The sequence below is a fragment of the Lagopus muta genome, chromosome 2 (assembly GCF_023343835.1).
Source record: "Lagopus muta isolate bLagMut1 chromosome 2, bLagMut1 primary, whole genome shotgun sequence".
Taxonomy (NCBI): Eukaryota; Metazoa; Chordata; class Aves; order Galliformes; family Phasianidae; genus Lagopus; species Lagopus muta.
In genome coordinates, this window is record NC_064434.1 from 5,179,222 (window position 1) to 5,200,315 (window position 21,094).

The following is a 21,094-nucleotide window of genomic DNA, read 5'->3' on the forward strand; positions in this document are numbered from 1 at the left end:
ACAAATGTTCTGGCAATCCTTCAACAGCAGCAGCAGCTACTCCTAAACACCAGATCATAGAATCACAGAATGGCCTGGGTTGCAAAGGCCCACAATGCTCATCCAGTTCCAACCCCCTGCTGTGTGCAGGTCACCAACCAGCAGCCCAGGCTGCCCAGAGCCACATCCAGCCTGGCCTTGAATGCCTGCAGGGATGGGGCATCCACAGCCTCCTTGGGCAACCTGTGCCAGTGCCTCACCACCCTCTGGGGGAAAAACTTCCTCCTAAGATCCAACCTAAACCTCCCCTGTCTCAGTTTAAAACCATTCCCCCTTGTCCTATCACTGCCCACCCTCACAAACAGCCGTTCCCCCTCCTGTTTATACGCCCCCTTCAAGTACTGGAAGGCCACACTGAGGTCTCCCTGGAGCCTTCTCTTCTCCAAACTGAACAAACACAGCACAGTCTAGGTGTTAAGAAAATGTAATACACTTAAGTCTTCAGAAAAAAAAAAACAAAAAAAACAAAAAAAAACAAAAAAAAAACCATTAAAACATGAATGATGGTTTTGGACCAGCAGGGGGGAACGAAGCAAAATGAAGTGAAATGAATGGATGGTTGATCCACATTCTCTCACCAAATTAAAAAAAAAAAAAAAAAAAAGATGCTTCTCGTTGCTCAGTGCCACAAACACGACAACTTTTGTTCTATAAAATCAAGAAACAGGGAATGTAAACAAGTTTACAAATTGAAAGCAACTTCTAAAAGCTAAATTTCAGGCTTCTCCAGCTCACAAAGATGGACTGGAAGGAACCTTCCTCCCTCGTTCAGATTCAAATGAGCCAAGCCTTTGTGTTTCCATTCTCCCCACTCCTCTTTTCAAATTTCCTTCCCCGTTACCATGGGAACCCGGCCGGGAGAGCAGGAGAGCGGAGGGGGAGGCGGAGGGCGGCAGATGCCAGCCTTTGTCACGGCGAGGCCGGGGGCACGGCGTGGGGAGCGGGCCGGGACGGCACCCGCAGGGTAGCGAGGCAGGCAGGCACAGCTCTGCGTCCTACCTGACGGAAGAGACAACGGGGGGACGCGGACGGAGCGGGTCTCTGAAGGTCGCAAGCGACGCAGAAAGGACAAACGCGGCCTGATTGTTCTTTGCACCTTCAGGACAAAAAGCCGGGGCGCTACAGCAGCAGGGGTCTGCTGGAAAGGCAATAGCCAGCGACAGTGGGTGCTGCACAAAAACCCCCGAGCTGAAGGTGCTGGAACTGCGCTCTGAGCCACGGCCGTGTTGAGGGTCTCACATGGATCCACCTCCTCCAACTTCGTTTTTCCTAGACTGTTTCCTTCAGTAAGGAACATATTCCAAGCACACGTTACTAACCCGTTACTGTGTTGCAGGTCTACAATGTCGATAGATTGAAGAATAACCCCAATTCACGAGCACTGCTTTCCTCTGTCATTAAGGATGGTTTGCAGCCCTTATCTCCTCCACTTCGTGCCACATCAGAGCAGTTTCTTTCCAAAAGTCACAAACCCTTCATAGCATCACGGAATGGCCTGGGTTGAAAAGGACCACAACGATCATCTAGTTCCAACCCCCTGCTGTGTGCAGGGTCACCAACCAGCAGAGCAGGCTGCAGAATGTAAAAGGGGACTAGAAAGAGCTCCTAGGAACACACCCAGAAGCAGTGGCTCAATGCTAGATGGAGTACTGTCAGATCTGTGCCCATCAGGGATGGAGACCAACACATGCAGAACACAAGGCAGCTAATGCAGGGCTAATGGAGTGCTAATGCAGCACACCTACCTTCTTGTCTGAGCTGCACATACTACTAGACATAAGGCTAAGTCTTGTCACTAACAAATACTACCCTACACTATCACAGCATCCAATATAAACCTGGGTTTTGTTCCATTGGAGGCAAGTGCCATGGGATTACGACTAAGGTAGAGAAAAAAAATGAATGATTACAGTTGTGGTAGGGAGGTGATGAATGAAAAGACCAGCATTCCCTTCACGTTCTGGCACAGCGCTCTTTTGTTCAAGCTTATACTTGTAGATCTAAAGCTACAAGTAATGACAAAATACATTGTCATTTAACTATTCAAAATAAATTCATGTGTGCTGCCCTTCCTGATAATTCCTCTTTAAGCCCCCACCAGATGCTACAGAATTAGCCACAACGGAGAGCCATCTGCCTTCATGACCCTGAAAACAAGCCCACTGTGAATAGACGTTGATTAAGATGTAGATCATTCACTTTAAACCGGATCATTACATAAAACTAATGCTTTTCTACAATATGCTTGTACTAAAACTACTAAGGCTAAACTTTGTTTCTATATTTCTGCTTGGATCATTGTTCCATATTTGTCTTTCCTTTAAGAAAATATGAAGATGGTGAGAGCTCATCTTCAACACGCAGGCAGTACTTTATCAAGGCAAAAACACAACAAAAATCTACTCTTATTTTTCTCACTATTAGTCCACACTTTGAAAATAATCATGCTGCATTTTGTTCTCATTAACAAACACGAAAGACTGGAAAACTTCATTTCTGAAATTACTCTCTGGAGAAAGCCTGTTAGCCAGGCAAAGGAAAGTAAGGGTTGCTAACACCTGCTGCCTAGTTCTGCTGTGTGAGCATCAATCATCTACACTGCAGCAGCTTTAACCCTTGTTCTAAAGAAAGCACTCTTTGGTACTCTGTTCTTTCATGCTGCTCTGTAGAACACAGCACTGCAATACCTCCATCAGGTTTCTTCAAGTGCAGTGAAGCCCCAGGAGGAAAAAAAAAAATCAGACTTACCATTGGGATTGCTCACACTGAACAAGCATCATTTTGTTGTCCTAGGATGGACCACATGCTCAAGCATGATTCAGGTCTACCAGGAGACCCAGAATGTTGGATGTCAGGGGGAAGTTCTTTACCATGAGAGTGGTGAGGTGCTGCAACAGCTGCCCAGAGAGGCTGTGATGCCCCGTCCATCCCTGGAGGTGTTCAAGGCCAGGTTGGATGGGGCCCTGAGCAGCCTGGGCTGGTATGAAATGTGCATGTTGGTGGCCCTGCATGTGGCAGGGGGTTGGAGTTTCATGAGCCTTGAGGTCCCTTCCAACCCTGGCCATTCCGTGATTCTGTTCCCAATCCATTCCTTTGCTAACCTGCATCCAGATCCCCCGCACTGACTGTCCTCTTTAAGGCCGTACTCAATAGCTGTCAGATCTGCAGCACGCTCCCAAACACGTAATACTGCATGCAGCAACAACCTGAAAGTCATCTCTTGTCCAAACAATGAAATCTACTCTTGCACATGACTCTGCTGGTGTTCAAGTTCCTAGCCAAAACCCAAAAGATTTCTATCCCAAAACATGCCTCTTTCCCATTCTTCCCTCTTTAAGCCTCTGGCAACTTCCACACACATAAACACGTGCAGCCCTGTCCTTTAACTGAACATAAATTATTATCTCCTATTCAGCTTTTCTTCCTGTCTGGAGATTTTGTACACTATCTTCACCGAATACTCAACATTCACCTTGATGTTCACTGGATGCGAGCATGAAAAGGATAGGATCCATGGCTCTAAGATGAGACATGCAAGAAAAGCCATCCTCAGAAGCCTCCTGTTGTGAACAAAAGGTCAGAGCAGACTAACGTGTACAGCCCTCCCTGGCAGTGTACAACTCCACTTTCCCAAACTGGTTTTGCCCACTCTGGATTTCTTCCACCCCTGCACAACAGCCAAACCTTTCCAGGTCAGAGCTGAAATAATAAACAGGTGGGTTTCACACAGACAAGCTTCAGATTTCCCACAAGCACGAATCTCTAAGCTGCGCGTTGTTATAAACGCCATAGCCCTGCCTGCACTCTGCAAGGTCATCTTGGAGATTCAAGCTTTCAGATCAACATCCTTGTTTAACAATTAAGTAATCCAAAAATGTTCACATGGTTATTTCTAAGGTAAAAACCTGGAATAGGAAAATCTACAGTTAATGAAAGAGTCGGGTTTAATGAGCTGCTGCACAGCTTGCTTTCTTATGATCGTGCACAACTCCATTGTTCTGTAGGCATCATAGTCTTATACACTAAAGATTAATCCTTACTGCAAATTGAAGTCTAAGATTAGGATGCTTACACAACAGTAGCTAATTAAAATCTACTTTTCCATTAGCTTTGCATTCTTACACTTCTATATGTTTGGAGTGCAGAGCTGAAGACTACAGAAAGCCAAGGAAAATTGCTGAGATTTAGGAAGGGATCACAGAATAACAGAATGGTTGGGTTGGAAGGGACCTCAAGGATCATGAAGGTGCAACTCAAATGCAGGGCCACCAACCTCCCCATTTCATAGCAGCCTAGGCTGCCCAGGGCCCCATCCAACCTGGCCTTGAACACCTCCAGGGATGGACAAGGCATCCACAGCCTCTCTGGGCAGCTGTTCCAGCACCTCACCACTCATGGTAAAGAACTTCCCCTGACATCCAGCCTACATCTCCCCTCCCTCAACTTAAAACCATCTCCCCTTGTCCTGCAGTTATCTCCCCTTTCAAGGAGTTGACTCCCTCCTGTTTGTAGGCTCCCTTTAGGTACTGAAAGGCTGCAGTGAGGTCACCCCACAGCCTTCTTTTCCCCAGGCTGAACAAGCCCAGCTCCCTCAAGCCTGTCTTCATAGGGGAGGTGCTCCAGTCTCCTGATCAAATAGTGCATGGGCAAGGCAAAAGAAAATAAGGGATAAGGATGGAGTTCAGGAGGGAAGAAGTCAAGGATCTACCATCCTAAATTAGGGTTAGTGTGGAATGGCCTGGGTTGCAAAGGCCCACAATGCTCATCCAGTTCCAACCCCCTGCTGTGTGCAGGTCACCAACCAGCAGCCCAGGCTGCCCAGAGCCACATCCAGCCTGGCCTTCAATGCCTGCAGGGATGGGGCATCCACAGCCTCCTTGGGCAACCTGTGCCAGTGCCTCACCACCCTCTGGGGGAAAAACTTCCTCTTCATATCTAACCTAAACCTCCCCTGTCTCAGTTGACAACATTCCCCCTCGTCCTATTACTATTTACCCTCATAAAAACTGCCGTTCCCCATCCTGTCTATTTATTCCTTTCAAGTATAGGAAGGCTGCTATGAGGTCTTCTTGGAGCCTTCTCTTCTCCAAGCTAAACAAGCCCAGTTCCCTCAACCTTTCCTCACAGGAGAGGTGCTCCAGCCCTCTGATCATCTCAGTGCCTCCTCTGGACCTGCTCCAAAAGCTCCACATCCTTCCTATGCTGGGGGCCCCAATATTTTTCTCATTCTTGCTGCTTAGTGGGAAATAAAATTCACTCTGAAGCATGAAAAGAGAAACAGGGCAGCATGAACTCCCAGCCTCAGAGCAGGCAGCCATCAAACACATAAATAAGGTCAGTGAATTCTGCACGCTTCTCCATGGTTCTCATGAAAATCAAACACAGAGACAACAGTCCTCATTGAGACCAAAATCCAACTGCCTGAATTCTGTAGTAATGTATGCCTGATAGAAAAACTGTTTGAAAACTACAACTATAATGAATCACTGAAAAATATCACATGACATACTGGAAAAATGCTCCCTTCTATCCCAGGTGCTGAGAGCAGGACAAGAACAAGAAGAACACTTCTGTTCATTCCACCTGAAGTATTCTCGGGGCCTACTTGTCATCGATTTTAAGTGGGGAAAAAACCAACTAACATGATTCCTAAGGTCACCATGGTGAAGAGACACAGAGAAAAAACCCACACAAAAACCAATACAGTCACAAAAACCCCTCTGTTACACAAACAGAAATGCAGCCAGCAAAGGCACGCAAATCTTGTGGCAGCCTCTCTGTTCCATGTTACTGCTCTGACTACCTCTCTCACACTGCATAAAGGTGAACCAGCTGCAGAGTACCACTATTTCTCCATTTCTCACTTGCATCTCTCACCCTCACACCGGTAAGCTTGGCCATAGCGCATCCCTAACCTATTCCACTGCTGGTTTTTGATATGCAAAATGGGAATGGAAGTTGTGAGAGCACAAAGTAACAGCATGTTATCTCCTCTGCCCAGATGGTGACTGCACCGTTGCACTTCTGGAGCATTCCACCTCCAGTATAATCCCAGAAGACAAAGCTTCTGCACACACCCACAGGGGCCCTTTCAGGCCTCATCTCTATCTGCTTCCTGTCCTTTAAAGCCTCTTTGATCCCTAGGAGCATCTGTGAGGTCCCACTGAAATCAGGCTAAGGAGCAGGAAGCACTGATGGTGAATTTAACTGCAAAGTGGCTGGCAATCGTCACATTAAATTGCTTCTTTTCATTGCTAACAAATGCTTCCAACTTCCAAATTACCAACAGTTACAAACTGTCTATTAAAAAAAATAAACACCAAAAAATTGTGTTAAGGCAGCCAAAAAAAATACGGCTTACCATTCTTACACATAAGCAAATTCTTCAAGGCCAAAAGAATATTAAGTGAAAAAGGGATGGAAGATAATCCTTCACACTGTAGCAATAATAATTCAAAGGATGGGTAAGCAAGGTCAGATTCCCCAGGGGAATATTTAACTTCTGCACCGCCTCACTCAGCACACGATCTGCGTAACAGACGAGTGGCAGCAGGGCACTGCAACACCACTGCTATGCTGTGCCGTCATCACGACCCTACAGAGAAGCAAGATTCAGCAGCACAGCACAGTCACGCTGTGCTGGATAGCTACCGTAAGAACCTCCTGCTTACACACAACAGCACAGTGCCAGAATACCTTCGGACATGCCACGTGGCAGCAGGCAGAGGAAGGCCAGCAGGGAGCCCTGCAGTACTGCGGGCAGGACAGCTCCGGCAGCACAGCCTCAGCACGCGCCTTCTCTCCATCCCCTCACACTGCAGCACTACAACAAGACAACGCCGATGACTTACTAATTCTAATTACTCTAATTGAGGAATCATTTTAGCATAAAGGCTGAAAAAGGAAACTTGCCGATTGTTGTGTTTTTAAAGTGTCAGTGAGGTTTGAACAGATCCTCCAAAAGGCAACCAATGGCAAGGGAAGAACAGTATGATGAGTTCAACTGATGGAAAGGCAACAGCTGTAATTCTCTTTACTTCACATGTACTCCTTACTGTAGTAGAAGCCCTCGTAAACTCTGATTATAGAAAGCAAGAAACAAAACAACAAAACCCAGCTCCTAAGTAGTTAAGTAATTCTATATGGCATCCCAGTACACACCTCCTCATTCTCATGAGCCAGAGGCAGCCCACAGCCCATCCCCAGGCAGAAGCCACTGGCCTACACTAATTACACTGGCAGAACGGAGTGCTGCACATACAGCCACAATACCAGACGCTCCCACGCTAAGTTTAAGAATGGCTGTGGCACTGAGCTAGTATCTGAACTGCTGCAACACGGCGCTTCACACAGGTTGATTTATGCTATCAAGTTGAGCTTTGTGTCACAGATTGCAGAGAAGTAACATTCACTTCTCATCTGTTTCTTTCTCCTTAGCAGAAAGCTATTTTATGAAGATAAGAGCAATTACAACAGCAATTCTGGCTCAGCCTGTGGGCCCCTATAATCTACTGTTCTGCTTCCAGCAGTGGCTCTAAAGAGACGATTAGGGAAAGCAAAAGTGATATTTTGACAGGTCTCTGAAATCATTGGTTTAGCGTGAAGCAAAAGCCAGAAGAGCCACCACAACGTTGGCCATTTTTTGCAGCAAAAAGCATTTCATTATTTCTCTATGAATGCTCAGCATGCTCACATCTGGCGTGGTGTGCCATTCTCAGCTCTGCACCTCAGCTAGGACTGAGCTAGAGAAAGGACCAGAGAAGAATAACTGATGTGATTACAGGGCTGAAGCAGTGGAATTGCAAGAAGCCAGCCCAGACAGCTGGAAGACTTCAAATTGGAGAGGAAAAGCCTGAGTGTCTCCAGAAATCACAAGTGCAGAGGGTTTAACTGCAGAACAACACTGCACAATACTCCAACAAAATGACATTGAATGAAACTGGGAGGAAAATCATTTAGAACTGTTCAGAGAAAAAGCACTCCCCTAAATGGTGGCCAGTGAACTCCTGGAGCTTGTTCTCATTGAAGGGTAGGTCATCAGTACTGTATTCATACAACAGCGTAGAGAAATTTGTTGCCAGCAGCTCCCAAAACTATTCTAGAAGGGGCTAGGCAGAGAGATACCCTCTAGCATCTGTAATTCAAGAACTGCACACTGGGGAAGCATCAGGGAAACATTATGGGCAATAGGTCAGCTTTGCATCCTTTAGGGACTTCCCTAAGCACTAGGTCACCAGGAGACAAAGCACTCTGCAGAATGGACACTCCTCATGTTCCCTTAATATCCCCCATGCTCTCTCAGTCTCCATCAATTTCCTTGGCTTTTTCTTTTTTCCCTATCTAATCACCACCCTTGGCATTCTCATCGAGTCTCCTCCAGGTGTTCACCCCCACAGCATTCTCTAAGAACTTCACAGCTCTTCTGCAACTATTTGAAGAACCTTCACTTTGCCTTAACTTCTACCAACTTCATTTGCTAGGGCCTATTTCCTGTGCTGGATGAGACAGGGACCCACCTCTATAAACCTCTGCATGCCACTAATGATGGTGGCTGTTAAAAATTAGGCTAAAGCACACACCGTAGTCCAACCGTAGTTGGACTCCACGTGGGAGAACTGCCATGAACCTGGGGTCATTGCTCCTGTTCTTCTGCGACCTTACTCAGCCCCACTGCATTCTTTGGGACAGCCCACAACACACCAGCTATCAGTGAATGACAGCATTACAGACCACCACCATAATGGCTGGTCTACTATGTTCTAATTTATTCTAGGTGCCTGATTTTCCTTTTTGCTATCTTACTCTTTTGTCAGGCTTTCGATACATAAATACAAGAAAACAAGCTGACCACTACCACTAATGCAACAAATGAGAATGGATAGTGATAGAACAAGGGGGAATGGTTTTAAACTGAGACAGGGGAGGTTTAGGTTAAATCTTAGGAGGAAGTTTTTCCCCCAGAGGGTGGTGAGGCACTGGCACAGGTTGCCCAAGGAGGCTGTGGATGCCCCATCCCTGCAGGCATTCAAGGCCAGGCTGGATGTGGCTCTGGGCAGCCTGGGCTGCTGGTTGGTGACCTGCACACAGCAGGGGGTTGGAACTGGATGAGCATTGTGGGCCTTTGCAACCCAGGCCATTCTGTGAAGATTATTTTACCCAGTACATACTTACCACTTTCAATTTTCTCCACCATTTTACATCTTAGTGCAGCTCAAATGTAATCAAGTTCTTCACAATTCTTGATTCTGGTTTGGCTTTAGCTTTAAGTTGACCTGCTGATTCTGTTGTGTATTTCCCATCTTACTGGTGCCACCTAATTCTACCACCACTCAGCAACAATGCAACCCCACTATCAGCACATCTCTTCAAGTTAAGCCTCAGAAGCCCTCAACCCTCTTGGTTTCACCAACTCCTTTAATATCCTAGCTTCCAGTTTTCAATTAGGAAATAAACTCCATTAAAGTGTCAACAACTAGTTACATACCATATTAAACTTCCTTACTTGCTCCATTTTTTCCCCTTACAGGAAGATTTTCAAAGGCCTTGAGAGCTTACCAGGATCATCTCTAATGGAAGCCCTAGCCATATCCAAATCAGCAGCTGAAATGCAAGTCCACGCAGTTGTTTCAACCACAGCAAATTTAAGGGTAATGGTCTCTATTTCCTCCTTGCAGTAAAAAGCTTGTCAAGTCTGGTTCATAACCCTTCCATGGAAGCATTATATAAAGCCTTGGCTTGATACTGATTTAATTGCTGTTGTTAAATAATCTTATATTGTTGGGGAGATCATTCGAAGATGAAAACGTATGATTAATCCACCTGGTCCATCTACCAGCAAGGACTCCAGAGCACATCAAAAATACAATAAATGCATTAGCAGAAATCACAAAGGGAAATATTTGGATAGGCTATTTGAAAGTGAGACATGCCTAATGTTCTGTAAGCCCATCAGCTTTATCTTCCATTACACAGAATAGCAAACAAGGAAGCTCCTTAAGTACAGGCAACAGCAGGATAGGGAACAGACTGAAGTGAACTTGTAAGTCTTGTATAAACCACATCATAGAGAAGGAGAGAGAAAACACGTGGTTAAACCTCATCAGGAAACTTCTCCAAAGAAAGGTTAGACAATCTCAAGAGAATTTTAAGTTGTTTTTATTTTTTTTAGGGAAGGTGATGATGTATAAATCCAAGACAGATTTGAGGGGGATAATGGTAGCAGTAGTAAGGTACCACTGTAACACAGGAAGTGCAAGTATAAAAGCTTCTCTGCCTGGATACAGAACAGAAACATGTTAATTAAACTGTCTACAAGACAATAGATTTCCTCCTAGCTGAAGAAAGCAGTGCTAACAAATTAGCAATTTCCATTATTTTCATGGGCTCATTGTTTCACATCAAATTTCAAGTAAGAAAAGGCCAAGTTCTACAAAATCGCCAAAGTCTTCAGAACTGCAGCCTTTGCTCAGCACACCATTTTCCTGGCATTCAGTTAGCTGACAGACCATTCAAAATATACATTCCTGGACTAAATATTTCAAGAAACATACCAACACGTCCAGTCTATTCCACTCAGTTCATACTAAAAAAGCAAGTTTCATAGTCACAGCATGTTTTAGTACATATTGCAATGCATGTTTTGCAAGTAGTGCTTGTTTCTATATTTAACAATACAGATGTTCTTCATTTTTATTTCTAATGTAAGCATCTTCTTAGCTCATGTTACAAACCATCTGTCAATTGAAGGCCAAAATCATGTACGCTGATAAAAAAAACCATAGCCTTACCTCCATTGCTAATGCTGCTGTCTGCTGGTCATAATGGTTCAGAAGGTTAGGCATGAAGGTGGTGTTGTAAGGCAGATCCTGGCACATCCGCAGGATGATGGGCTCACAGGAAAATAAGCTGTGCCCTCTTGTGCAGCCCACCAAAACATCCAAGAGCCAAAAACAGCAGAACATCCAGCTAACAGCCATCCTTCCACGCCGTGAATGGGGCCAGTTCCCGAGCCCAGCCAGAAAGCTCTTTCAACTCTTCTCCTGCCTCCTGATTTTGCTTCAGCAGCAGTTATTTGCAGTCCTGGTTTAGGTTCTTCACAACTGGGAAACTCTCAGTGCACAGCATTGTCAGCTCAGTCCTGAAGATGATGCATTTGAGACAGACGAACAAGGCATCTTGCTTTACCACCTGCATCAGGTTAAGGTATTCAGATGTTTAACCACATTCCCACACAATTGACTCCATCCTGATAGAACAGCAGCCAGGTTACATTCTTCCTCTGACAGGTAGCTTAAGACAAAAAGAAAACACAACAAATAGAATATATCAAAAAAGCTCTCTCATTGATTACAGTTTTAGTTTCAAAAACACCATCAGAAAAATTGCTTAAAAATTCTTGTGTGCAAGACTAAAAATGGTCAGGGGACCCTCTGACCTTCTGGTGGGAAAAAGAAAGGAGGCATGCTGCAAAACTCACTTGAAAATGATGGTGGAAAGGCAGAAATCTGTTTATTAGGAATAAAATATTTTTAGAGAAACCCTGCACTTTAACTTACAACCATGTGAGACTACAACCACTGACCACACTGAAACCAAGCTTCTCATGACTCAAACTCCACCAGCACGTTCTCAGTGATAGCATCTTTACTTGCACGGCCACATAGCTTCTGCTGAATAACAAAACAAAAACAAAACAGTCACTGCCACCAACACACAAGTCCCAACCTGCACTACTGAGGACTTTTGCTCTGCCCTGCAAGCTGCACTCATGGCTTGGCTCGCTGTGCACACACCTGTAGTTTTAGCCCAGCTGTTGCCAACTTTCATCATCTCTAACCCATCTGAGACAAATTTCGTATCTTGCACTCCAGCAACCATCATACCCACCACATATCAGCCAGAAGGCAGCATTCTTTGCCCATCCCTTTCTCCGCATACTGCAAAAGACAGAAAATGCACAGGTAGCTAAATAGCGCTGTTCTGCCAGCTCCACTGTGCCTACAGAGCCAAATCACACAGCAGTAATTCCCAGGGCTGGGCCCACATCTTCTCAGAGCATTAAGGGGATTCAGCATATTGCATCCATCTGCTGCAGGAAAACTCTGGAACTAGAGGCTAAAGTTTGAGAAAAGCTGACAGAGCCACAAGTCTTTTTTTTCTTAGAGCAATTTTGTTTTATAGCAATGGATTTGTAATATCCAGTCTCTAGCCAAGTGCTTTTAAAAGAATTATGGTTTGTAATGAAAGGTAATAGAAATCTAGAAATATTGCTTGAACCAGGAAACCCAAAGTGCTCCATCAGCGTTCCCAGGTGGAGGCATCACTAATCAGAGCAGGATCATAAATCTCAAGATTGAAAGCTTTTTCTCAGATGCCCTAAATTCTACAAGTCCAGAAGGAAAAAATGTTTTCCTTTCCCTCCAATGCAAACTTAGTGAGAGATATGAAAGAGTTCGCTGTCAGCCTTCTGCTAGTATCAGCTGGTCAAAAAAAGTTACAGAGATGTACACACGTTTACATGGGCCTATCTTATGGTCAGAAAAATTAAACACCATATTCCTCTAAACCCTCATAAACCTTGAGGCTTGGGCCAGGTAATCTTGAGAGACTCCTTCCAACCTCAACTATTCCACACTTCTCTTTAAGATCGTGTGAGGCAATGGCTTTGGCTGCAGCTGTTCAAGACATGTTGGAAAAACAAACAGGCAAATAGTAAAAAGACCAAAGTGTGAAACACAACCACACTGCATTCAGTTCATTGACAACTTTCGCCCACAGGCTGCCCACTCTTTCACAGCTACTGACAGGAAATCCATGTTTGAAGCCACACTTTAGAACATAAGGAAAAATACACAAAGAGTAAAATTGTTCCAAACTACAGAAAAGGAAACATGACCAATAAAAAGAAAAGCTGGAAAGTGAACTACCTGAACACTAAGATAAGCAGTAGAATCAGCCAATGCAGCTCAGATGAAAGTCTCTTCTTTCATACTGAAGCAAGCAAGCACTGATAAGAAGAACGGTCAACACACTGAATTTACAAGACCAAAATTCACCAAAACATGTAAGATGTGCTGTATCCCACCACACCTCATTCCCACCCAGCTCCAAGCTCAAATGGCCACGAAAAGCTTTGTCCTCCTGACCTTCAAGAAAGATATTCTTCAAAGACTTCAGGCACCAACTCAAGAAGTCTCCATCTAACAACGTCATCAGAGTGAACTCACAGCAAGGACTGGCTATTGCCTATCCTATGATTCAGATGCCATTCCAGCAGCAATCAGAAGACAACACCTCCTAAGAGAGGTTCTGATGCTACATACAGCAACCACCATACAGTACCACAAAGAAAATGTTCACTAGAGCCAGAAAAGAATGTCAGACTACAGAGCCTGGTCAGCTCATGCTCCTTCATGGAAAAGAAAGAAGTGAAATTAAGAAGAAAGACAACCATGCTATTGCAACAGGAGGTGAAAATTTCACAGACAAGCATACAGATGACCTATTAATTGGTGCAGACAGATGAATGCCATAACAAGCAATCTTCAGTGTCAAGATAGTTTCTTACCACAGATCCAGTTCTGTATGCTCTTTGTTAAGCCTCTGCATATGGAATCCTGTGGTTATTCTTATATGTACATAAAAACAAAATACTTTTGGTGACACTGGGATTAAAGAGGAGGGGGGTAGGTAGGCAGGCATCCCCTAAGGGGCTGCAAAAGAAACTGTGGGCAAAAGGAGAAGGAAATAGCCCGTTTGTTAGTGTGGTTGCACATTTATACATTATTTATAATCATGCAAACCCATCTAATTCCTGCTGTAAAAGATACATTAAGACATGCAGAGAAGATAATGATAGAGAGTGAGAAGTCATGATGTGAAAGGATTGAACACCACATGCATTCTTTTTCTCCCCAAAAATAAATTTCAAAGTTAATAGAAAGGGCAGTAAGGGGAAGTAATGGGGGAGAAAAAAAAAATAAACCAGCAGATCTTACAAGGACACTCTGCAGGTGAACACATTAATGGTTAAATCTGCTGGAGATGTGAGACCATACAGCAAACTAGATTTTCCCTGCACAACTGGGAGGACGAGGAGAAAATGTCACCCTAGCCATTTCCCAGCCAGTTCTGACCACGAAGACAGAAAAGCAACCTGCCCATTGCACACAAGCACTGGCAGAGTTTCCCCAACCCATTCCCACCCACATGAAGGCACAAAAGCAGCATACATTATTCTCGTCACTCCATTTTAATTAGTCAGCGGGAAGGAAACTCCAGCGCTGAACTCCCCTGTTCCATTTAGGTTAGGGATTAAGGGAGAACCACATCCTCTACGCCAATGAGGAGGCCATAGGGGAAGAAGGGCAAACATGCTGACACCCCTCCCCATGGTTTCTTTACACTGAGGCCAGGTCATCGCAATCCGCCCCCAGAAGAAATTCTTTCTGCCCTCAACCATGGGCTTTGAACATTCATTAAATCATTTGGGTTGGAAAAGACCTCTAAGGTCATCCAGTCCAAACTTAGCCCACCCCACCATGCCTACGTCCCCCAGAGCCACATCTCTGCAATTCTGGAACACCTCCAGGTTTGGTGACTCCACCACCTCCCCGGCCAGATGTGCCACTGCAACAACACTCTTTCTGAGGAGAAATTTTTCCTCGTATCCACCCTGAACCTCCCCTGGCACAACCTGAGGCCATCAGCTCTCATCCTACTGATGATTACCTGGGAATAGAGGCCGACCCCCACACAATTTTGAGTAGACCTGTGGGGAGCCAAGAATCAGACCTGATGATGCTCAGGGCTCCCTTCCATTTATGGATATTACACTAATACATGAAATGGTCTCAAACTAAAAGAGGGGAGATTCAGATGGGATGGAGGGAAGATGTTTTTTACAACAAGGATGTTGAAGCACTGGAACAAGCTGCACAGAGACAGTGGTGCCCCATCCTTGGAGATACTCAGGTCAGGCTGGACAGGCTCTGAGCACTGATGGAACTGTGGGTGTCCCTGCTCAGTGCAGGGAATGGGACCAGATGGCCTCGAAAGGTCCCTTCCAACTCAATCCATTCTACGCTTCTATCCTTCTGGTGCCTCCCAACCTGGGCTGATCTCTGCTCGGGATGCTGACGGATCCCGAGGGACAGCTCAGCACCTCCCTCCGCAGGAGCTCACGCCGACCTCAGGGAATCGGATGTGGAGCGAGCAGCCATCCCCAACGCAGCGCTGATGGGAACGAGGAGCCGCCACCCCCCGCCCGCAAGGCACCAAGCGAGGGGGAGGAGGGCAGGTGGGAGCAGCACCTCTCGCCCCCCCCGGGGGACGCGCAGCGCCAGTGCAGCCCCTCAGCTCGTTCCCCCGCCCGAAGAACGCCTCATGGCCGCTCCCCCCCACCGGGCGTCCCCGCTCTATGCGAGCTCCGTGGGGGCAGAAAGCGCGACATCCTTGAGGGAAAACCCCGACCGCTCCGCCCAGCCCCGAACCCCGCCGTTACCTCAGCGCGGGGTCCCGCCGCGGCCGCTCCGCTCCTTCCCTCAGGTGGCGGCGGGAGGCAACGGCCGCGCCTCCCTCCCGCCCGACCCCGCCGCAGCGCCCGGCCCCGCCCCGCGCCTCCGCCCCGCCCCCTCTCCCCGTCAGCCTCACCCCGCCGGAGCTCGTGAACCAATCAGAGCGAGCCGGGCAGGTTGCTAGGTAAAGACACCCCCCCTCCAGACCGTTGGCGGGATGTGATTGGCTGGCGGCCTCCCGGGCAGCGGTTGCCATAGCGACGGGAAGCGGCCTAGCGGGAGGAGCAGGCGGTGCCGCCCGCGGGAGGGGAGGAGGCGAGTGAGGGGCGGCCCTGGGCCGGGAGGGGACGAGGGGAGGAAGGATCGTAACAGAGAGCACGGCGGGGGGGCCGGGGGACAGGGAGAGCGGGTATGAGGGCAGTAGTGCATAAATGAAGTGGGGTATGAGGGGATAAATTGTGTGGGATGTGATAATGCTGGTAGTAGGGAGATAGCAAGGCTTCAGGAACAGAGGTCTGCCCATCTGCCTGCACTGCCAGGCCTGCTGTGGGGGTTGCATTGCTTTTAGGTGGAAGAAGTGCTCAGAAATTGTCACGCACAAATGAGTGTGGATAAAGAATTGGATGGATGGTCGTATCCAGAGGGTTGTTGTCAGTGGCTCCGTGTGCATGGGGGGGCTGGTCACAAATGTTCCCCAGGGTTCTGTCGTGGGAGCAGTGCTCTTCAACACCTTTATCAATGACATGGAGAGTGGGGCCAAGTGCACCCTCTGCAAATTCACGGGTGACACCTGGCAGAGTAGTGCAGTTAATACAATAGAAAGGAAGGATGCCATCCAGAGGGACCTGAGCAAGCTCAAAAGGTGGGCCCATGAGAAGCTGATGGGGTTTAACAAGGCCACATGCAGGGTATTGCATTTAGGTCAAGGAAATCCCAGCTGGGAGCACAGCCTTACTGATATTGGTAGATGGCAGCTGGACATGAGCCAGCACTGTGCCCTCACAGCCCAGAAGGCCAAATGTACCCTGGGTCACATCCAAAGCAGTGTGGCCAGCAGGGCGAGGGAGGTGATCCTGCCCCTCTGCTCTGTGTTGTGAGGCCTCACCTGGAGTACTGCATCCAGACGTACAGTCCTCGGTACAGGAGAGACATGGAGCTGTTGGAGTGCATCCAGAGTAGGGCCACAAAAATGATCCCAGGGATGGAACAGCTCTCCTCTCTCTCAGGACAGGCTGAGAGACCTAGGGCTGTGCAGCCTAGAGAAGAGAAGACTGCGAGGTGACCTGAGAGTGGCCTTTTAATTTCTAGAGGGGGGCTGCAAGAAGGGGACTGTCTCTTAAGCAGGGTCTGTTGTGATAGGAGAAGAAGAAATGGTTTCAAACTGAAAGAAGAAAGATTTAGATTGAGTGTAAAAATCTTAATGATTTTTTTTAAAGAAGGGTGGTGAAGCACAGGTTGCCCAGGCTTATGAGGGTGCCCCATCCCTGGAGTCACTCAGGTCAGGCTGTACAGGGCTCTGAGTGTCTGATGGAGCTGTAGGTGTCCCAGTATATTGCAAAGGATTTGGACTAGATGGCCCTTGAAGGTCCCTTCCAACTCAAATGTTTATGTCATTCTATGACCTCTGTGATGTAGACAAAGAGAGAAGCAGTACGGGGAAATCGCTGAGCTTATTGGAAGACTGGAGACCAGGAAAGGTACCAGTCCTTTGGTATGAAGGGGAGAAAGGGAATGGGGATGGAAGTTAAAGCAATGCAGCAAGCTTGCTGGCAATGGCACAGAGGAGCACAAGGGGGTTGGGGTCTGTGAGTCAGTGGAGGTGCTTCTGGTATGGGATATGGAGGTACTGATGGCTCAACGGGCATCATGGACCATGGAGAAATTCAACTGCTTAATGCCTGGGAATTGCAGGGTTACTCAAGCCTTGGTTTTTGGATATTTCTGGTACACTCTGGCAGGGGTAAGGGTGTTAGTCTTGAGGTGTTGAGGTGGGGCAGAGCCGAAATATCAGTGGCAGAAGGTGCTGCACATGTCTAGGTTTATCAGTACTGTGGCAGTGCCATGCTCTGGGTTTATTGATCCCAAACCATTGGCACCACAGTGACCCTGGAAGCTAGGGCTGGTCAAGGAGAACAGTGTTGGCCTCTTTGTTGTAAATCATTCCTAAATCATTGCAAATAAGCAATTAGCCTGCTGCCATCTCCTCTTGCCATCCCTCTCTGTGTCCCCCTCACATAAGAACCTGTTTCTCTTTACCTCTTCCCTCCAGGCCTATCATCTTGAATTTTTTTCTGTGCTGAAAGCCCTGTGGTTTGGCCTGTATTCCAGCTCACTTTTCTGTTACTGCCTTTTAGACTGCTTTGTCCATGGCATTAATCAGTGCATTGTTTACTGGTGATAAACTAATTTACATTAAAAATGATTTACTTGTCTGAGCTTTAGATTCATGCATAAATCTGTTTATTCAAAGCAAAATACAACTGCACCGTTGTCATCACATCAATTAATGTAATTAGATTCTTTCTCTGGAAAAGGCATTCTTAAACCTCTGAGTGCAGCAGGCTGTATTGAACCACAAGGGCTTATTGCTATAGAGATGTGGTCAAAAACATTACTAAAATGGCTCTGCTTCTGAACGACTTGTTTTGAGTATGGTTTGTACAAACCTCTGGAATGCCATTCTATAGGGTTAATCCAGCTACAGGGAATGATTCCAATGCCATTAGTAAATATGATATGATCATTATGTATGGCTAATCTTTCCTCAGTACAATCATGCTTTTTTAAATTGAGGGCTTGACCCAACTTGTAGTGAAATCAATGAAAGCATTTCTGTTGGCTTCAGCAGGATTTTGATCAGTTGTTGAACTATTTTGCTATATTAGACAATGCCTCTTATGTTTTCTTCCCTATGAAACTCATATATGCCACCTCCAGACATAACAAAAAGCACAAACCTCCTGGATGCCCTCTCAATTTATTCAGACTTTGGTTAAAATGCATTTGAACCATTCCTAGGTCCTCTCTGGCTGTAGTAACCCAGGCAGAAGTATCATCAAGTTTTCTTTGCGTGCTCGTGAGGACAGTAAGTGAAGCTATCATACAATAATAGTATCTTTTGAGTTTGAAGGGACCCTTAAGGGCTGCCTCCTGTCCAGCTGCCATCCACCAGTACCCATAAGTCCTTTTCAGCAGGGCTGCACTCAGTTCTTGTCAAAAGCTTTAAAGAAATTAAGATAAATCATTAATTTCAGTGCTCCCAGGGTTTGTTATCCCACTGTAGAAGATCAGATTGATTTACACTGTTTCTTCTTGACAGATAAAGGTTGAATCTTGGGCCCTCCTTATCACCCAGAGGTGTAATTAAATTATTTGCTTCAGAAGTTTTTTTTCAGGAGCTGGAGATAAGGTGTCCAGTGCACAGTTCTGCTGCTCTTCTCCCTTTTTAACATTTGTGCTCTGCCAGGCTTACCTGCTTTCTGCAAATTGTGCAGCACCATTACTTTGCAACAGCTGGAGATCCCCAAGCATTGTGGTGTGAAGTTAGTCAGACACAGCCAGCATGCAAACACTGTGTATACTCACACAACTTCATCCTTTGCCAGGCTTTTGCCCTCAAGTCTCATTTGCACAGGTGCCTACACCTGCCACTCCTCACTTGCCTTTTTAGTTTTCTTGTTAGGATATTCTGTATTTTTAACATCACGTGTCAGTAGCTGCCCCTCTCTGGGCAATGAATGTTTTCCATTCATATATTTAAAGCTTGATTTCTTCTTAACATCATCTCACATCTGTTGCTGGTTGGACATCTCCGAATCAGCTGATGATGATTAATTTCATCCCAGGATACGTGAAGAACAAGCTAGAGCAATCTCAGGAATGTTACTTTGGGCAACTTGTCCAAAGATAACAAATACTGCAGAAGAAACATGGGGCCTGAGCTAAACAGCTTGACAAGCACAGGTCTGCACAGTGCACCAGCTGCTCTGCTGCGCTCAGTGAGCCACTGCTGCAGCCACCTCAGCATCGTGTCACAGATTAACTCTGCTCAGAGTTACCCCACACAGTCGGAGAAGCAGGATTTGCTGTTAATCCTGCTAAGGCTGGGGGGTTCAGGGTGAAGACGAGCTACTGGTTTTCCTCTGGAGAGCAGACAGAAGGAGAAAGGGATAATAGGTTATCCATTTGGCTATGCTCATCTTTCTGTCTGATGCTACCTGCCTTTGCAGGCCTGTTTACACACTGGGCTCGAGTACCAACTGCAATTCAAACAAACAGGCTTACAGCATATGCAGCAGGGGATGTGACTTCAGCCAGTTGTGTTGGGAGCCACAGTTTTGGCACATAAGCAGCACGAGAGGGTCCAGAGGCACTACTGCTTCTGTGAGCTATGGGGCTGTTCATGTGCCAGCTCACTGAGCTGTTTTCTGAATTGCAGCTGTTCCAACACCAAGAAAGCACTGCCTGCATTGGGGAGGCAAACTGGAACATGAATCCTGGCCTGGGAGTGTGCTGCAGTGACAACTGATGGTTTTGTGACTAATGTAGAAGGTTGTCCCTGAAAAACAGGACACGGTTGCCAGAACCTGTTTTTTTGGCAGAGCAGCTATTTTTCTAGCTTGTAATGTTGTATTTCTGTGTGTTGAAAAGGGCAGGGGCTGTGTAGAAAAACAAAACAACAACACAGAAAGTGATTGTAATGCACATCCATAATGCAACTAGTGAGTTGCACAAGAAGCTTCTAATGTTTGCCAACTACAGAATGTGAGGATTTGAAGCCTTTGTAAGTCTTTTAGCTTTTAAAAGCTTCTCTGTGAGAAGTTAAAATTCCTGGGCATATCATAAGTTATTTCAGCATCTTTACCAAAAGACAGAACTCAGACTCTTGGTAGGAACTTATTTTCTTACTGTGGACAATATTACATCACCAGAGGCAGATAGATATAGCAGATTTTTCACTTTTTCTTGAGATTTTGATTCCAATAGAATTTAGGGGAAAAAAAAGGGGGGGAGGAAAAACTGATCCAAAATGGTGGAGTGCCCAGACAGCTCCTGCAGTGGGGTTTTGAAGATTAATCTCCCATTAATATAGATGGGAACTTTGTCTGGGTAAGGAAAGAAAGCCTGAGCTTTCAGGGAGATGTATTTTGTGAGCCTTAGAGCTGTAGTAGCTATAAAGGTGTGTGTTGTATGGAGTTGGAGGTGCTTGGATACACAGTAGGCTGGAAACACAACGTTGGAGTCACTCAGTGCTGAGTTTCCTTTTCTTTCTTTCCTAAAGTCCATCTTGCCACCATGAACCTTTTAAGCAGTCTGAAGTGCTTGCAGAATGATCACCTAGTAACTGTATGAAAGAAATAGAGATATATTTTTTGTAATGTTAGTTGGAAAGAAATGACTTGGTTTTCAGGCAGCTCCAATCTGGAAATGGGATCTCTGAGGTGAGCAATGACATTATCCTGCTGAATCCATCTGTGGTACAGAGGATGAAGGAAAAAAAAGAAAGCTTTTCCTGTTTTGGGGCAAAGGTCTGTGAAGAA

At 46.1% G+C, this 21,094-nt stretch overlaps 2 protein-coding genes across 4 annotated transcripts in view; one reads left to right on the forward strand and one right to left on the reverse strand.

Moving 5' to 3' along the window:
• Positions 1-15,646, reverse strand: part of FZD3 (frizzled class receptor 3) — a 49,966-nt gene extending 34,320 nt beyond the window's left edge. The window contains exons 1-2 of one of the 3 annotated variants that reach the window (XM_048937368.1): positions 15,542-15,646; positions 10,827-11,328 (exon numbers count right to left, since the gene is read on the reverse strand). In XM_048937368.1, coding sequence (XP_048793325.1) covers positions 10,827-11,015 — 189 coding nt within the window. In that variant the 5' untranslated portion in view covers positions 11,016-11,328; positions 15,542-15,646. Of the gene's footprint in view, positions 1-10,826; positions 11,329-11,515; positions 11,708-11,763; positions 11,806-15,541 lie in introns of those variants that run through there. The other 2 variants (XM_048937369.1, XM_048937367.1) reach the window with 2 other exon arrangements.
• Positions 15,647-15,818: 172 nt separating this feature from the next.
• The window catches only part of FBXO16 (F-box protein 16), a 37,771-nt gene continuing 32,495 nt past the window's right edge, over positions 15,819-21,094 (forward strand). The window contains exon 1 of the mRNA XM_048937450.1: positions 15,819-15,869. The gene's annotated coding sequence lies outside the window, so the exon portion shown is untranslated. The remainder of the gene's footprint in view (positions 15,870-21,094) is intronic.